This window comes from Hyperolius riggenbachi, chromosome 8, assembly GCF_040937935.1.
Source record: "Hyperolius riggenbachi isolate aHypRig1 chromosome 8, aHypRig1.pri, whole genome shotgun sequence".
In the NCBI taxonomy this organism is placed as follows: Eukaryota; Metazoa; Chordata; class Amphibia; order Anura; family Hyperoliidae; genus Hyperolius; species Hyperolius riggenbachi.
In genome coordinates this window covers 195,439,805-195,458,499 of record NC_090653.1, presented here as the reverse complement: position 1 = coordinate 195,458,499, position 18,695 = coordinate 195,439,805, and the positions used below count along the sequence as shown (strand labels likewise).

The following is an 18,695-nucleotide window of genomic DNA, read 5'->3' as shown; positions in this document are numbered from 1 at the left end:
ATGCAGTGGTGCTCATCAGGATTCCGGATACTCGAACTACCGAATACTCTAGCTGTTTTATCCAGTATTCAGGTTCGAGTACCGAACCCGGATAGCTGGATAGATTCAAGTGCACTATTCGAGTGCACTCGAATTTGCATTAGGTATTCGGACTAATACCTAGTTCGAATACCGAATTCGAATAGCGTAACCATGGAGATTACTTCCATTGACGGCATTGAGCCAATCAGAGGGCTCCCAGCTGAGGCCATAGCAACCAATCACAGAGGGGAACCCTGGCCAGCCCCTCCTCTATATAAGGCGGGTGCCATCTTGAGAATCACATTCTTGCTTGTGTGACTGCTCACTGAGAGATATCTCAAGTGCTGTTGGCTGATCAAGTGCTTTTCAAATGTTCTAAACCTAGCGTTTTTGCTCCTAAACACCAGTACTACACCTGCATTGTATTGTTTTGTAGTTAGCTAGCTTGTATTTTGATTTTAGTCAGTGATAGTCAGACTCAGTGCTGCAGCTGCTAGGCTAGGTTAGGGCCTGAGTGCGCAGGCTAGGCCTGCTGCTAGCCTTAGCTACAGTATAGCCTGTAGGTTAGGGATTAGATTGCTGTATTACTCGTACTAGTGTTATTGTGTAGTTAGTTGTTAGAGTGCTACTACTGTGTTAGCTTTTTTTTACTACAGATAGTTACTGCAGTGCTGCTGTGCATTTAGAGTCAGTGTGACAGATAGACAGTTAGTGTGTGCTCCTGTTACGCTGTTAGTTGAAGTTCTACTAGTACTACTGCAACTAGTCTACTACTACCAGTTATATATACTGTAGCTAATTTGTACTGAGTTAGCTTAATTTAATTGCAGTGCTGTTAGAGTGTAACAGATAGATAGAGTTGGGCCGAACGGTTCGCCTGCGAACGGTTCCATGCGAACTTCCGTGGTTCGCGTTCGCGTCCCGCAGGCGAACGTTTGCGAAAGTTCGGTTCGCCCCATAATGCACCATGGAGGGTCAACTTTGACCCTCTACATCACAGTCAGCAGGCCCAGTGTAGCCAATTAGGCTACACTAGCCCCTGGAGCCCCACCCCCCTTATATAAGGCAGGCAGCGGCGGCCATTAAGGTCACTCGTGTGTCACTCGTGTGCCTGCATTAGTGAGAGTAGGGCGAGCTGCTGCTGACTGTCTCTCATAGGGAAAGATTAGTTAGGCTTAGCTTGTTCCTGGCTGCATACCTGTACTGTGAACCCACCACTGCATACCTGTACTGTGAACCCACCACTGCATACCTGTTCATTGAGCTTCTCGCACAAAGACAAATTAAAACTTACAATGTTAAAAATGAAACAGAGCTTATCACAATATAATGGATCACCGTGTCCGGGATGTAAGTTCACCAGTCTGGCTCCTCCACACTATGGCCAGTAGTTCTGGTCAGAGTTCTGACGAAGGCGTGGAACGCCGAAACGCGTCATGACGTCCTGGGCGCAGGGCAGCTGCCAACACACTCCCGTGTACCGCATCCCGCTGGCGCCATTTGATCCCTAGGATTACCACATCTACTGGCCATAGTGTGGAGGAGCCAGACTGGTGAACTTACATCCCGGACACGGTGATCCATTATATTGTGATAAGCTCTGTTTCAATTTTAACATTGTAAGTTTTAATTTGTCTTTGTGCGAGAAGCATAATTAAATAAGGTAATGCACTAGAGAGCACTCCTCTTCCTTTTCTGTTTCTACCAGCATACTTACTCTTATCCCAGAGTAAATCAGGAGCAGCACTCATTGGTGGCTAAACAACCTTTTGTGGAGACACCTGCTGACTGAGCGCAGTGGAATACTTTTGAATTGTTTTTATACCTGTTCATTGAACCCACCACTGCATACCTGTTCAGTGAACCTGCCACTGCATACCTGTTCTGTGAACCCACCACTGCATACCTGTTCTGTGAACCCACCACTGCATACCTGTTCAGTGAACCCACCACTGCATACCTGTTGTGTTCAGTGAACCCGCCACTGCATACCTGTTTTGTTCAGTGGACGCGCCACTGTATACCTGTTCAGTGAACCTGCCACTGCATACCTGTTGTGTTCAGTGAACCTGCCACTGCATACCTGTTCTGTTCAGTGGACCCGCCGTCAGTGTGAAGCAGTACCTTAATTACACTACCTGATTGATGTTTACACATGCAAGATGTTTTAAAGCACTTTAGGCCTGTCATTTAGCATTCAATGTGATTTCTGCCCTTAAAACGCTGCTTTGCGTCAAATCCAGATTTTTCCCGGGGACTTTTGGCGTGTATCCCACTCCGCCATGCCCCCCTCCAGGTGTTAGACCCCTTGAAACATCTTTTCCATCACTTTTGTGGCCAGCAGAATTTTTTTTCCAAAGTTCGCCTCCCCATTGAAGTCTATTGCAGTTCGCGAACTTTTCCGCGAACCGAACGTTTCGCGGAAGTTCGCGGACCCGGTTCGCGAACCTAAAATCGGAGGTTCGGCCCAACTCTACAGATAGACAGACAGTTAGTGTGTCAGCGTCTGCTACTCTGCTGTCACTCCCTTAGTTGAAGTTCTACTACTACTGCTATCTACTACTACTACTACTAGTCTACTACTACCAGTTATATATAGCTAATTTGTACTGAGTTAGCTTAATTTAATTGCTGTGCTATTAGAGTGTGACAGATAGACAGACAGTTAGTGTGATGTGTCTGCTACTCTGCTGTCACTCCGTTAGTTGAAGTTCTAATACTAAATCTACTATCTACTACTACTACTACTACTACTACTAGTATACTACTACCAGTTATATATAGCTAATTTGTACTGAGTTAGCTTAATTTAATTGCTGTGCTATTAGAGTGTGACAGATAGACAGACAGTTAGTGTGTCAGTGTCTGCTACTCTGCTGCCTGTCACTCCGTTAGTAGAAGTTCTACTACTACTACTATCTACTATTACTACTACTACTACTACTAGTCTACTACTACCAGTTATATATGGTTAATTTGTACTTACCGTATTTTTCAGACTATAAGACACACTTTTTCACCCCCAAAAGTGGGGAGAAAAAGTACCTGCGTCTTATAGTCCGAATCTAGAAAAAAGGTAGTACACAAATTGAAAAAAAACCCTGTTTCTTACTATTTAAGGTTCTCTGTGCGTGCGGTGCAGTCAATCACCTTTCCCCCTCCTTGCTCTGCCGCCAGCCTTATTCGGTACCTCCCACTGCAGCCCAGCTCAACGCAGCCAGTCTGCCTGCCCTCAATGCTGCCGCCTATTAGTCGCCTCCACGCTGCCATCCATGCCGCCGCCATCATCCTCCTCCATGCCGGTCTCTGTGCTGCAGTCCATGCCGCTGCCATCATCTTCCTCCATGCCCGCTCTCCATGCTGCCGTCCTTGCTGCCGCCATCATCCTACTCCATGCCGGTCTCTGTGCTGCAGTCCATGCCGCCGCCATCATCCTCCTCCATGCCGGTCTCCGTGCTGCAGTCCATGCCGCCGCCATCATCTTCCTCCATACCCGCTCTCCATGCTGCCGTCGCCATCATCCTCCTCCATGCCGGTCTCCGTGCTGCCATCCATGCCGCCGCCATCATCCTCCTCCATGGCTGCTCTCCGTGCTGCCATCCATGCCGCCGTCATCATCTTCCTCCATGCCGTTCTCTGTGCTGCAGTCCATGCCGCCGCCATCATCTTGCTCCATGCCTGCTCTCCGTGCTGCCGTCCATGCCCCCGCCATCATCCTCCTTCATGCCCGCACTCCGTGCTGTAGTCCATGCCGCCGCCATCATCTTCCTCCATGCCCGCTCTCCGTGCTGCCGTCCATGCCGCCGCCATCATCCTCCTCCATGCTGCTCTCCGTGCTGCAATCCATGCCGCCGCCATCATCTTCCTCCATGCCCGCTCTCTGCGCTGCCGTCCATGCTGCCGCCATCATCCTCCTCCATGCCGGTCTCCGTGCTGCCGTCCATGCTGCCGCCATCATCCTCCTCCATGCTGGTCTCTGGCTGCCGCAGTAATCCGCCTCAGCCAGCTCTCCAATGCGCCTCCATGGCTGCTTTCCAAGTCCCTGCACGGCAGCGGCAGCAGCGTGGCATTAGATGGGAGATCGTAGCGGTAGTTATGACTATCAATTCTTCAGTACTTCCTGGTTTATGCCCCCTAATGACGTCTGATGCTCATGCGGGGAAAGGAAGTACAAGGAAGTACTGAAGCATCGGTAGTTATAACTACCGCTACGATCTCCCATCTAATGCCACGCTGCTGCCGCCGCCGTGCAAGGAATTGGAAAGCAGGCATGGAGGCGCATTGGAGAGCTGGCTGAGGCGGCGGCGGCACGGAGAAGGATTACTGAGGCGGCTCGGAGAAGGATCGACCACAATGGTAGATGATTAACGCTGCAGTTGGCCCTGGATCGCTCCACCCCGCCACAATACATGAAGACAGCCAGTGCAGCCCCCACTGAGATCTACCCTCATAAAGGGATGTCATGATTGTGCTGCTGCTCCCCCGCCAGTAAATATCATCACAGCTGACATCAAGGACAGGAGTGCGTGGATGAACAGCTGGATAGGTGAGATCACAAGTTGTTGCTGATGGAGAGGCAGGAGCTAGTTTAATGTAGTGTATTGTTACTGGTGGGGCAGCAGAAGTGGGTTAATGTAGTGTAATGTAGTAACTGGAGTGGTAATTGGGGACTAGTGTAATGTAATGTAGTGTAGTGTAGGGTCACTGGTGGGGCATCAGGCTTTAGTGTAGGGTACTTCTACAGGAGAGGGCAGCAGGGTTTAGAGTAGCTGGGCACTGCAGCTCAGGTATTGTAGCTGGTGGAGAGAGCTTGGGGGGGGGGAGGTCTATAAGATGCCCCTGCACCATGCATGCACCCAGGTTTAGTATATTTTTTTTTCCTGGTTTTTGTCCTCTAAACCTAGGTGCGTCTTATGGTCCGAAAAATACGGTAGTTAGCTTAATTTAATTGCAGTGCTGTTAGATTACTACTACTACTACTGGTAGTCTACTACTACCAGTTACAGTGGGTTGCAAAAGTATTCGGCCCCCTTGAAGTTTTCCACATTTTGTCATATTACTGCCACAAACGTGAATCAATTTTATTGGAATTCCACATGAAAGACCAACACAAAGTGGTGTACACATGAAAAGTGGAATGAAAATCATACATGATTCCAAACTTTTTTACAAATCAATAACTGCAAAGTGGTGTGTGCATAATTATTCAGCCCCCTTTGATCTGAGAGCAGTCAGTTGCCTATAGAGATTGCCCGATAAGTGCTAATGACTAAATAGAGTGCACCTGTGTGTAATCTAATGTCAGTACAAATACAGCTGCTCTGTGAGGGCCTCAGAGGTTGTCTAAGAGAATATTGGGAGCAACAACACCGTGAAGTCCAAAGAACACACCAGACAGGTCAGGGATAAAGTTATTGAGAAATTTAAAGCAGGCTTAGGCTACAAAAAGATTTCCAAAGCCTTGAACATCCCACGGAGCACTGTTCAAGTGATCATTCAGAAATGGAAGGAGTATGGCACAACTGTAAACCTACCAAGACAAGGCCATCCACCTAAACTCACAGACCGAACAACCGCTGATCAGAAATGCAGTCAAGAGGCCCATGGTGACTCTGGACGAGCTGCAGAGATCTACAGCTCAGGTGGGAGACTCTGTCCATGGGACAACTATTAGTCATGCACTGTACAAAGTTGGCCTTTATAGAAGAGTGGCAAGAAGAAAGGCATAGTTAACAGAAAGCATAAGAAGTCCCGTTTGCAGTTTGCCACAAGCCATGTGGGGGACACAGCAACCATGTGGAAGAAGGTGCTCTGGTCAGATGAGACCAAAATGTAACTTTTTGGCCAAAATGCAAATTGCTATGTGTGGCAGAAAACTAACACTGCACATCACTCTGAACACACCATCCCCATTGTCAAATATGGTGGTGGCAGCATCATGCTCGGGGGGTGCATCTCTTCAGCAGGGACAAGGAAGCTGGTCAGAGTTGATGGGAAGATGGATGGAGCCAAATACAGGGCAAACTTGGAAGAAAACCTCTTGGAGACTGCAAAAGACTTGAGACAGAGGCGGAGGTTCACCTTCCAGCAGGGCAATGACCCTAAACATAAAGCCAGGGCAACAATGGAATGGTTTAAAACAAAACATATCTATGTGTTAGAATGGCCCAGTCAAAGTCCAGATCTAAATCCAATCGAGAATCTGTGGCAAGATCTGAAAACTGCCGTTCACAAACACTGTCCATCTAATCTGACTGAGGTGGAGCTGTTTTGCAAAGAAGAATGGGCAAGGATTTCAGTCTCTAGATGTGCAAAGCTGGTAGAGACATACCCTAAAGGCCTAAAAGACTGGCAGCTGTAATTGCAGCAAAAGGTGGTTCTACAAAGTATTGACTCAGGGGGGCGAATAATTACGCACACCCCACTTTGCAGTTATTGATTTGTAAAAAATGTTTGGAATGATGTATGATTTTCAATCCACTTCTCACATGTACACCACTTTGTATTGGTCTTTCACGTGGAATTCCAATAAAATTTATGCATGTTTGTGGCAGTAATGTGACAAAATGTGGAAAACTTCAAGGGGGCCGAATACTTTTGCAACCCACTGTATATATAGCTAATTTGTACTGAGTTAGCTTAATTTAATTGCAGTGCTGTTAGAGTGTGACAGATAGACAGACAGTTAGTGTGTCAGTTAGGGATGGTCGCTGGATTCAGCGGAATTAAGAATTCCGTGATTCCGGACGGAATTTGGTGATTCCGTACCGTTATAACGGAACAGAATTGCTATAGCACTATAGCGTCATTTCCGTGGAAAAATATGAAATTCCGCTGAATTTTACGGAATGCAATTTTTTTTTCCCACCGAACTGATTTCTGCCTAATAAGCAGAATTTCTGCTCGACAGACTTCCTTCCACAACACACTACAATGCTACGTGCTGAAGCCAGCCTAGCATGTACCATTATTCAATTCAATTCAATTCAATTCAATTCACTTTATTGTCATTGTGTAACACAACGAAATTACTTTTTCATACCATTATGATATATCCAAGAGAAAAATGAGCTTGTTTAGGGATTTGTAGGATTTTAAAAGCCAACTCACATACATTGGCCAGGAATCAAACCCAGGCCTACCGCTCTGTAGGCTGCTATCCTAACCATTATACCACCAACACAACACACTACAATGCTACATGCTGAAGCCAGCCTAGCATGTACCATTGTGATATATCCAAGAGAAAAATAAGCTCTCTCTCTCTCTCTCTCTCTCTAGGACTTGATGTCATTTAACTGAATTTTCAGCTTAAAACCATCAACGGATACCGGCAGAATTTCACAGGCAATTTCGTAATTCCGCCAGATTGAAAAAGCAATTCCGTTCCGACCAAACGGAATGGAATGACCAATGTCCGCCGAAAAAAATACAATCCCTAAGCAAGCTCATTTTTCTCTTGGATATATCATAATGGTACATGCTAGGCTGGCTTCAGCATGTAGTGTTGGTGGTGGTATAGTGGTGAGGAGAGCTGCGTACCAAGCACTAGACCTGGGTTCGATTCCCAGCCAATGTATGTAAGCTGGCTTTTGAAATCTTACAATTCCCTGGAAGACAAGACCCTCCTCCGGAGGAGTAGGAGGAGGGAGAAAAAGGACTAAGGGAACAGTCAATAGGTTCTATGGGCTACCATATAGCATACAGAAGGTTCCATTTGCGATTATTTTAATTTTTCCGCCGGAATCCGGAATTTGCAGAATTTCACAAAAATCCGGCGGAATTTTCATAGCGACGGAATTAAGCGCTGGCGGAATCTGCGAATTCCGGCGGAATGGAATTTGCTCTTTCCGATCATCCCTAGTGTCAGTGTCTGCTACTCTGCTGTCACTCTGTTAGTTGAAGTTCTACTACTACTACTACTACTACTACTATCTACTACTACTAGTTATATATAGTTAATTTGTACTGAGTTAGATTAATTTACTTGCAGTGCTGTGTGACAGATAGACAGACAGTTAGAGTGTCAGCGTCTGCTACTCTGCTGTCACTCCGTTAGTTGAACAACAACAACAGCAGCAGCATGGTTGTCTACTACTACCAGTTATATATAGCTAATTTGTACTGAGTTAGCTTAATTTAATTGCAGTGCTGTTAGAGTGTGACAGATAGACAGTTAGTGTCAGTGTCTGCTACTCTGCTGTCACTCCGTTACTTGAAGTTCTACTACTACTACTACTACTATCTACTATTACTACTACTACTACTTACATTTGAATAAAGTACAAGTACCCCACTTCATTTGGACATATATAAAGTTGTAATATGTCTGCTGGCACTGGCAGCCGGGGCAGGGGAAGCATGAAAAGCAAGGGCAAGAGGAGAGGGAGCAGCGTTGCCGCCACCGTCGACAGGTCTGCGTCAGTGTAGATTCCGCCACTAGCCACTGGCCATGGACACACTGGGCACCCAGCTCTTAGGGGGAGTGCAGCGGCTATTTTCCTGCAGGGTCGTCGGTGAAAATTGGAGGGGAAAGACGCAGAGCCTGTGATGGAGCTGATGGTGGATGAGTAGGCCACCACCAGCTCTACAACAGAGACCTCCACCCCCATCAGCACTCCTGTTCACAGGAACAGCAGCAGCCACCCAGCTGTGCCTGGGGAGCTCATCATGTCGACCCCAGCAGGCAGCCTACCCTCAGTGAGCTCGCTTTTCACTCCAGACACCACAAGCGCAATCAGAGCTGTTACAAGCGACTTTGAGGAGAAGATTGCGATGAGGAGGAGTTAGAGATGGAGACGGTGATTGTTGGGGAGTCCTTGGATGTGGCAGCAGAAGAGGAGTTTGGGGGGTCATCATCCCAGCAGTTGTTTGAGGAGGGGGAGGATGATGATGATGAGGTGAAGGACCATGACTACCATCCACAGGAGGAGGATGCATCTGTGGGTCTGGCGCGGAGGATCAGCATTGCAGACATTTTCAGCAGTGGGCATGGAATGCGGGACCCAAAGCCTGCTGCTTTATCTTCTGCCACTGCCACCAGCTGCACCACTCAACCCCAGGCCCCAACCACCACAGGGAGATCATTTCTGCCACTCGGCTGATGCCTCAGCGTCCCTGGAAGCCCTGCAGGAGGAGCTGAAACTGCCATGGCAACCGGCTGATGATCGACGTTTCAACACGCTGGAACTCCACCCTGGCGATGTTGGAGCGGCTGGTTGAACAGAAGCAGGCTGTCAGCCAGTACCTGGCCAATGCCACTGTGGCCACCACCATGTCTGGGACCGGTACCACCAACTTCCCACCCCTCATACCTAGTGCTGACTGGGGGCACATGCAGTAGGTGTGCTCGGTGCTGGCTCCCTTCCTGGAGGCCACCAACATGGTCAGCTGGGACCGTGCATTGGTGTGTGAGAGGGTGCCCCTGGTTTGCATGCTGGACAGGGCCCTCTTTGGTCTGCTGGAAAAGGGAGAGGCAGCCATCACCCAGCAGGAGCAGCAGCCAGCTGCACAGTCCACCTCTGTGGGGGACGAGGAGGAGGACTTGCAGTTGGAGGAATTGGAGGTCCCTGACCTTGATGATGCGGGGGCACAGCGGAGTGCAGCTGCAGTGGGGTGGAGAGAGCAGAAGGAGGCTCAGGGGTCAGAGGAGGAGGACAGTACTGTCGGCTCTGGGGCTGACGACGTGTCTGCTGTGGCGTCCCTCTTCCCCATAGCAGTGCACATGCTGCGGTGCCTGCACAGGGACCCAAGGGTAATCCCGATGCATGCTCGGGAGGACATCTGGATCACTATGATGCTGGACCCATGGCTGAAGGGGAAGATGGGTCAGTTCCTAACTGCAGGAGGAGACCCTGCACGCCGAATGAGGGAGTTGCAGCGGTCCCTGGTTCAGCGCTTGGAGGAAGCCTTCCCCCAGCCTTCCACCCCCCTGCTGTCAGAGTCTAGCCAGCACTAGAGATGTCGCGAACCTCCGATTTTCGGTTCGCGAACCTCCGCGAAAGGTTCGGTTCGCGAAAAAGTTTGCGAACTGCAATAGACTTCAATGGGGAGGCGAACTTTGAAAATTTTAAAAAATTCTACTGGCTAGAAAAAATGTTTCAAGAGCTCTAATACCTGGAGGCACACCTGATTGAGTGAAATACACATCACTGCTGGAGGACCCACCCTCCCTCCTCCAAGCAAGGTCCTTTATACCATTTGACTCAGTTGTCTGCCTACACTAATTAGTTATAGGACAGCTGCTACACACTCTGCTAGGGAGATTTTTCCCTCCCACCTCCTTCCTCCTCCCTCCTACTGGAGGAAGGAGGGTCTCTTCTGCCAGGGAATTATACTTTTTTAAAAAACAGTATACATCATACCATGGCTGGGAATCAAACCCAGCTCTCACTGTGTGGTGGGCAAGTCACCCTAACCACTGTACCACTACAGTAGTAAGTGAAGCTGGCCTAAAAATTACCATTTATGCTCAATGCAATAGAAACAGGTTACTTACAGGGAACCTTAACTGAGAGTGATATGGATGTTTCCTGTAAACAATACCAGTTGCCTGGCAGTCCAGCTGATCTTTGTGACTGCAATAGTGGCTGAATCACACCCTGAAACAAGCATGCAGCTAATCCAGTCTGACTTCAGTCAGAGCACCTGATCTGAACACTGCTACTGCCTATAGAGCATGCCCTAGTGGCTGCAGCTCTGGTGCTTTGAGTCCGCAAGGAGAAAAGTGTGATATAAATGTTATTTGTCTTGTCTACTTTTTCTCTTGTATTGAGCATAAATGGTAATTTTTAGGCCAGCTTCAGTTGGTACAGTGGTTAGGGTGCATGCCCACCACACAGTGAGACCCAGGTTCAAATCCCAGCCAATGTGAGTTGGCTTTTATGCTACAAATCCTTAAAGGGAACCCAAACGGAGAAGGATATGGATTTTTCCTTTTAAAATAATACCAGTTGCCTGAATTGCCTGCTGATCCTGTGTCTCTAATACTTTTAGCCACAGCCCCTGAACAAGCATGCAGATCAGGTGCTCTGACTGAAGTCAGACTGGATCAGCTGCTTGCTTGTTTCAGGGTGTGATTCAGCCACTATTGCAGTCACAAAGATCAGCTGGACTGCCAGGCAACTGGTATTGTTTACAGGAAACATCCATATCACTCTCAGTTAAGTTTCCGTGTAAGCAACCTGTTTCTATTGCATTGAGCATAAATGGTAATTTTTAGGCCAGCTTCAGTTGGTACAGTGGTTAAGGTGCATGCCCACCACAGAGAGAGACCCAGGTTCAAATCTCAGCCAATGTGAGTTGGCTTTTATGCTACAAATCCTTAAAGGGAACCTAAATGGAGAAGGATATGGATTTTTCCTTTTAAAATAATACCAGTTGCCTGAATCGCCTGCTTATCCTGTGTCTCTAATACTTTTAGCCACAGCCCCTGAACAAGCATGCAGATCGGGTGCTCTGACTGAAGTCAGACTGGATTAGCTGCATGCTTGTTTCAGGGTGTGATTCAGCCACTATTGCAGTCACAAAGATCAGCTGGACTGCCGGGCAACTGGTATTGTTTACAGGAAACATCCATATCACTCTCAGTTAAGTTTCCGTGTAAGCAACCTGTTTCTATTGCATTGAGCATAAATGGTAATTTTTAGGCCAGCTTCAGTTGATACAGTGGTTAAGGTGCATGCCCACCACAGAGAGAGACCCAGGTTCAAATCTCAGCCAATGTGAGTTGGCTTTTATGCTACAAATCCTTAAAGGGAACCTAAACGGAGAAGGATATGGATTTTTCCTTTTAAAATAATACCAGTTGCCTGAATCGCCTGCTTATCCTGTGTCTCTAATACTTTTAGCCACAGCCCCTGAACAAGCATGCAGATCGGGTGCTCTGACTGAAGTCAGACTGGATTAGCTGCATGCTTGTTTCAGGGTGTGATTCAGCCACTATTGCAGTCACAAAGATCAGCTGGACTGCCAGGCAACTGGTATTGTTTACAGGAAACATCCATATCACTCTCAGTTAAGGTTCCCTGTAAGCAACCTGTTTCTATTGCATTGAGCATAAATGGTAAATTTTAGGCCAGCTTCACTTACTACTGTAGTGGTACAGTGGTTAGGGTGGCTTGGCCACCACACAGTGAGAGCTGCGTTCGATTCCCAGACATGGTATGATGTATACTGGTTTTTAAAATAGTATAATTCCCTGGCAGAAGAGACCCTCCTCCCTCCGGTAGGAGGGAGAAGGGAATAGGTAGAAGGGTGGGAGGAGGGGACCCACAAGAGGCTAATTAAAATCTCCCTAGCAGAGTGTGTAGCAGCTGTCCCATAACTAATTAGTGTAGGCAGAAAACTGAGTCAAATGGTATAAGGACCTTGCTTGGAGGAAGGAGGGAGGGAGGGAGGGAGGGTGGGCGGGCCTCCAGCAGTGAGAGAAGTGTGTTTGGCAATAATATATCTGCTGACAGTGATATGGAGGGTCAAAGTTTTGCTCAATAGAGCATTATGGGGCGAATCGAACTTCCGCAAAAGTTCGCCTGATGCAGGCGAACGCGAACCCCCAAAGATCGCCTGGAACCGTTCGCAGGCGAACCGTTCGCGACACAGCAGCAGGTGCCAGCACAGCAGCAGGTGCCTGCATCCAGCAGCAGCAGGTGCCCAACAAACCTGCTGTCTCTGACAAAGGCACTCCACCACACCGGTAGAGCTGCCAAGAGAGGAGGTGCCTGCAGCAGCATCCTCCTCTCAAAGGCAGAACCAGCACCTGACCTGAATGGTGGCAGAATACATGGGGTTCTACAGCGGGCTTGACACCAACACCCCTGTGGACCCCTTGGATTACTGGGTCAAGCGCCTGGATATCTGGAGTGAGCTGGCGCAGTACACTCTGGAAGTGCTGTCCTGCCCGCCTTCCAGCGTGCTGTCAGAGAGGTGCTTCAGTGCGGCCGGTGGCGTGGTCACCGAGAAGCGCTCTCGTCTGTCCCCAGAGGCTGTGGACAGACTTACGTTTCTGAAGATGAACCAGGCTTGGGCAGAAGGTGACTTCCTGGCCCCTGTTGTTGGCAAAAGGGGGACATGAAGTGGCTGGGAATCACTATGCCTGCCTTATCACCCTTTACCACTACAATCTCCTGGCTCTGTCCGTCCTGATTAATAAGCCTGGTTCACAATTTTTTTTACAGCCATGGTACCAACGCTACGTGCCATGGTACAATCTCTTGCATGCTGCTGGCACACGTTACACCTGCTGCTGCTGCATTGCCCTGCTCCTGCTGCCTGTGCTCCCACGGGGAGGCCCCAACTGCGGCAGTACGACCGCTCCCTGGAACCTCACGGTTGTTATGGTTTAACTGTGCCGTGGTACCAACACTAGGTGCCATGGACTATCTCTGCTGCCACACGTTACACTCCTCCTCCTGTCTCCTGCTGCCTGTGCTCCCACCGCCAGGGTGCCACAGGCCACTGCTGGTAGCTGTGAAGCCCAAAAAACTGTGAATTTTTTTGAGGTGCCTGGGATTAAAACTGTACTGTCCGAGTTGTGGGGAGGCCCCAACTGCGCCAGTACGACCGCTTCCTGGAACCTCACGGTTGTTATGGTTTAACTGTGCCGTGGTACCAACACTAGCCATGGACTATATATGCTGCCACACGTTATACTCCTCCTCCTGTCTCCTGCTGCCTGTGCTTCCACTGCCAGGGTGCATCTACCGCCTCCTCCTCCTGTTTCCCACCGCCAGGGTCCACACAGAACAAATCTTCTGCTGCTGGTGGCTACCAGCTATTATGCCACTACAATAGCTGCATCTACCTCCTCCTCCTGCTGCCGCTGTCCGTGTTTCCCACCACCAGGGTCCACACAGAACAAATCTTCTGCTGCCAGTCTGCTATCACCAGCTATTACGCCACTACAATAGCTGCATCTACCTCCTCCTCCTCCTGCTGCTGTCTGTGTTTCCCACCGCCAGGGTCCACACAGAACAAATCTTCTGCTGCCAGTCTGCCGCCACCAGCTATTACGCCATTACAATAGCTGCATCTGCATCTACCTCCTCCTCCTCCTGCTGCTGTCTGTGTATCCCACTGCCAGGGTCCACACAGAACAAATCTCCTGCTGCCAGTCTGTCTGGGTTGAAAACTGTGATGTCCCAGGCATATACCCTCTGACGAAGGGAAACCCCCGAAACGGCGCTGTCAGGGTATTAACCCTTTTGGGATAACCTTGTATACTATTTATCCTTTTGTCTACTCTGGCTATTGACTGTTTGTTGTCTACTTCTCTGATTGTACATATGGATAATTGTTGTTTAGCACTCATTGGCTAATAGCCAACAGACAAGGTTCATTATCCCATGGGGCACATGATTTGCTCCCATTATTTGTGTATACTCAAACTGTAACATTTTGTATATTTGTGGCTCAAGCCAACTTTGTTCAATTTTTCTATTAATACAAAACTTCATGCATTTTGATCTCAGTGTTGGTGTGCAAGTCATTTTATATTTTCTTGTATGTGTAGGGCCATTGAGGTGGTCCGGTTTACTGACTTTTTGCACCCATTTGCTACCTATACTTTGTACCTGCATGGCAGGTGTTTGAACCAGGTGTGCAAACCTTTCTCATTATAATGGCTTTACGACTGCTGTCTGGAACGAACCTCCTGATGTTAATTTACAGCCATTTCTTTTTATTTTTTAATTATACCTCCCCACATAAACAATTGCTGTTTTTCTTAAAAAAAAAAAAAAAAAAAAAAGCATGATGCTTCATGCATCATTTACTATAAGACATTTTGGAAGCAATTTAAAGGCCAGTTCGTGATTTCAGTTCGAATACCGAATTTTCCCGAATAATGGGTCCAAATACGGAATTCAAATCGAATTTGCGAAAAGTTCGAATTCAAAACTTTTGACTTATCCGAATTTCGGGCTATTCGAATTGGGATCCACTCGAATATTAAAAAGAGGTATCCGAGCACCACTGGTCTTATGTAGTAGCAGCTAAAAACTTAACATGGAAGACAGTATTTAACAACTTTCAATTACAAAATGGCTTGAGTAGTGAAGGTATATTATATATAATTGTTATACCGATGTGGAATTACTTTTAAAGGACACTTGAAGTGAGAGGGATATGGAGGCTGCTTTATTTATTTATTTTTAAACAATGCAAACTGCCTGGCTGTCGTGCTGATTCTCTGCCTCTAATACTTTTAGCCATAGACTCTGAACAAGCATGCAGATGTTTGGCCGAATATGACTGAAACCAGACAGATCAGCAGGATGCCAAGCTACTGGTTTTGAATAAAAATAAATCTGGCAGCCTCCACATACCTCCGGCTTCAGATGTCCTTTAAAAGAACTATGTACAATATATACTCACATATAAGCCGACCTGCATATGAGCCTAGGTACCCACTTTTCCCTCAGAAACCAGTAAAAAGTGATTGACTCATGAATAAGCCCCCTCCCCAGTATAGCCTCCACAGTAGCCATATGTGCCCCCAGTACAAGTCAGCCCCCCTCCCCATTGCTAGATGTGCCCCAAGGATGATACAGCTGTGTCTCAAGACACTACTAGATGGCGTCATAGATATGAGACACAGCGATTGCCACAAAGGAAGAATCTACGATCATTGCACCGCTGACACCTTGCTTGTACGCTCCGCGTTTCAAAAGCCAGGGGATACAGGTAGTCTTGAGGAGCACACTCTGCACACCATGTATCCGGGGATGGGGGGCATGGACAAAGCAGAGAGCCAGCTGGCAAAAGCAGGATCACTAGTGCAAGATCCTTACACTCCTCTGCCAGTAACAAAACCTGCTCCACCATCCGTTCTGCTCCACTGACTCATATTTAAGCCGAGTGGGTAACTTTTCAGCATATTCTTAGTGCTGAAAAATTAGGCTTGTAGGCGAGTATATAAGGTACTTGGTGTAAATTAAACATTGTATGAAAATCTGAAAATGTAAAATTCTAAAATGTAATTTTAGTCTATATTACTTACAGCCTAGCATTGATGAAGGCAAGCCTTTTTCAACTGCATCTTCTCCAGATTCTGAGGACAAATCAGAACAGAACAATGGAACTTCACCTCCGGAGACTGAAACAACAGGTACATAAGTCCCTTAATTAGTTTTAGAGACAAGATTTAAATCTTTAAAACCTTCATATTAGTTTTATATTAACTGTTGATTTCTTAAAGATGGCAACACACACAGTTTTTCTAGCATCATTCATATACAAATATTATCAGCTACAAGATCATTTAAGAGTATAAAATCATAAATCTTAACATGCATTAAAAGATCATTATCTAGGAAATATTTTAAAAAATGTAAAAAATCCCCATCTCATTTTCCCCAAATACATTAAAGTCAATGGGGTTGAGAAAATTCATGTCTGCATAAATTAAGTACTCATGAAAAATGTCTCTGACAGTTTTACGATAATTTCCTCAAACTTCAGGTGGTACCACAAAATTTTAAAGAACCAAGTTAGCAAAAACCTGCTATATCTACAACATTTGCTTTGTATGTGTAGAAGAACAGAGGCAACAATAATTTAAAAAAAAATCAAAAAGACCTTGTGCTTTTCCAGAACATGGGAGTTAAAGTGACAGCAGGCAATAGGATTTTTGTACAATGCACAGAAGGCAGCCTAAACAGTAGGACACAGAGGTGGTACCTGAGACTGAAAAAAAAGTGATCTTACATATGAACTCAACCAAGTAGCATCAGTCTCTGCCATAAAAAAGCAGACAACCACTAGAGATGGCCCGAACTCTTTGCCAGCAGGCAGTTCCCAGTGAAAAAACGCGTGTTCGCACTTGCATCGAGCAGGCGAACACATGGCACATTCGACCCGCCCCCTATACATCATCATGTAGCAACCCTTGACCCCTCAATCCAGAGTCAGCAAGCACATGGCAGACTATCAGCTATCTTCCCTCCTGGACCCCCCTTTCCCCCCATAAAAACACCAACACGGCAGCCATTTTACAGTCTGCCTGTAGCTGCTGTGAAGGAAACTTCTAAGAGAGCTGTACTGCTATTAGGGAAAGCATTAGTTATGCCTCTGTTCTGTGTCCCCACTGAGTTTCTTACTGCTAGTACAGCATCCTGAGCACCCAAGAGCCCTTCTAAGGGCTGGTACATTGGTTTTCTTAATATTGTTATATGGCAGTTCTGTGTCTGACAATGCACAGTGCACCACTGACTTTAGCTTTTTTTACACAGGTGCGCACTTCTAGTGCAGTACCTTGCACAATACCCTCCTAAGTGCTTTTTATTTATCTCTTGATTGTTATATTGCAGTTTTGTGTGTCTGACTGTGCACAGTGCCCCACTGACTTTATCTGTTTTACACAGGTGTGTACACACTGCTGCTAGTGGTGGTACAGCACCTTGCGCAATACCCCTCATCATAAGTGCTTTTTTTTCTCTCTCTTGATATTGTTATTTTGCAATTTTCTGTGTCCAGTGCACACATTAGCAGTTGGAGACTGGTCTGCTGGTGGTCGTAGTAGTGCACAAATAGTGTTGCAAATAGTATTTAAACCCATGAAATAGTTGTAAATAGTATATAAACCCAACTGTCACTTGACCTGCATGGAGTGACCTTCACTTACCCCCCCAAAAAAGAAATAAAAACACTACTAGTATCATGTAGTATCCGACCACTACTGCCCCCTGTATTGGGCCTATTTTGCAAGTGATTGTTACAAATAGTATTGTATAAACCCTTTGGTCACCCGACCTGCGCGAAGTGACATTCACTTTCCAAAAAATAAATAAATAAATAAAAACAGCCGAGTGAAACACTACTGGCATCATCTAGCATCCGACCACTCCTGCCCCCTGTATTGGGATAATATTGTGAGTGATTGTTGCAGATAGCATTATATAAACCTTATCAGTCACCCGACATGTGAAGAGTGACATTCACTTTCCAAAAAAATAAATAAGTAAATAGTGAAACACTACTGGCATGACATCATCTAGTATCCGACCACACCTGCCCTGTGTATTGGGCCAATGTTGTGAGTGATTATTGAAGATACTATTACATAAACCCATCGGTCACCTGACCTGCGTGAAGTAACAACCAGATCCTCCTCACTGGCAGGGTATTTATTTGAACATTTTAATATTGTGAAATAAAAAAAATGACAGGCAGAGGCAGGCCACACTGCAGGGGCTGTAGGGGTTGTGCTGCTGTGATTTCCTTGGCCTTAGAATAATGCCCAGTGTTCAGGGGGCATGTACCAAAATGCTGATGACGTACTTGACTGGCTTACACAGCACACCCTATCTTCTACTGCTTCCTCTCAGAACCTTGCAGTGCCATCATCCTCCTGCTCTGATTCAGTCACCCTCGGACTTAACACTTGCACACCACCACCACTAGCACCACAGCCACTTCACTTGATGTGTCAGAGGAGGTCTTTAAACATCAGTTTGTGGAAATTAGTGATGCACAAGCATTATCACCAGAGGATGGAGAGAAGGATGTTACACCTGATATATCTAAGCCAGGCGACATTACACAGATGGAAGTAAGATGTGATAATGATGTCCCTGCTGCTGCTGCCTTTTGTGAGTTGTCAGGTACAAGTGAAGCAGCTGATGCTGATTAGTGTTGGGCGAACATCTAGATGTTCGGGTTCGGGCCGAACAGGCCGA

The 18,695-nt window shown here is 46.9% G+C and overlaps 1 protein-coding gene across 3 annotated transcripts in view; it reads left to right on the top strand.

The window, feature by feature from the left end:
* The window catches only part of DRP2 (dystrophin related protein 2), a 697,048-nt gene that overhangs the window by 571,713 nt on the left and 106,640 nt on the right, over positions 1-18,695 (top strand). For all 3 annotated transcript variants that reach the window (XM_068248074.1, XM_068248073.1, XM_068248072.1), the window contains one exon: positions 16,021-16,126. In XM_068248074.1, coding sequence (XP_068104175.1) covers positions 16,021-16,126 — 106 coding nt within the window. The remainder of the gene's footprint in view (positions 1-16,020; positions 16,127-18,695) is intronic.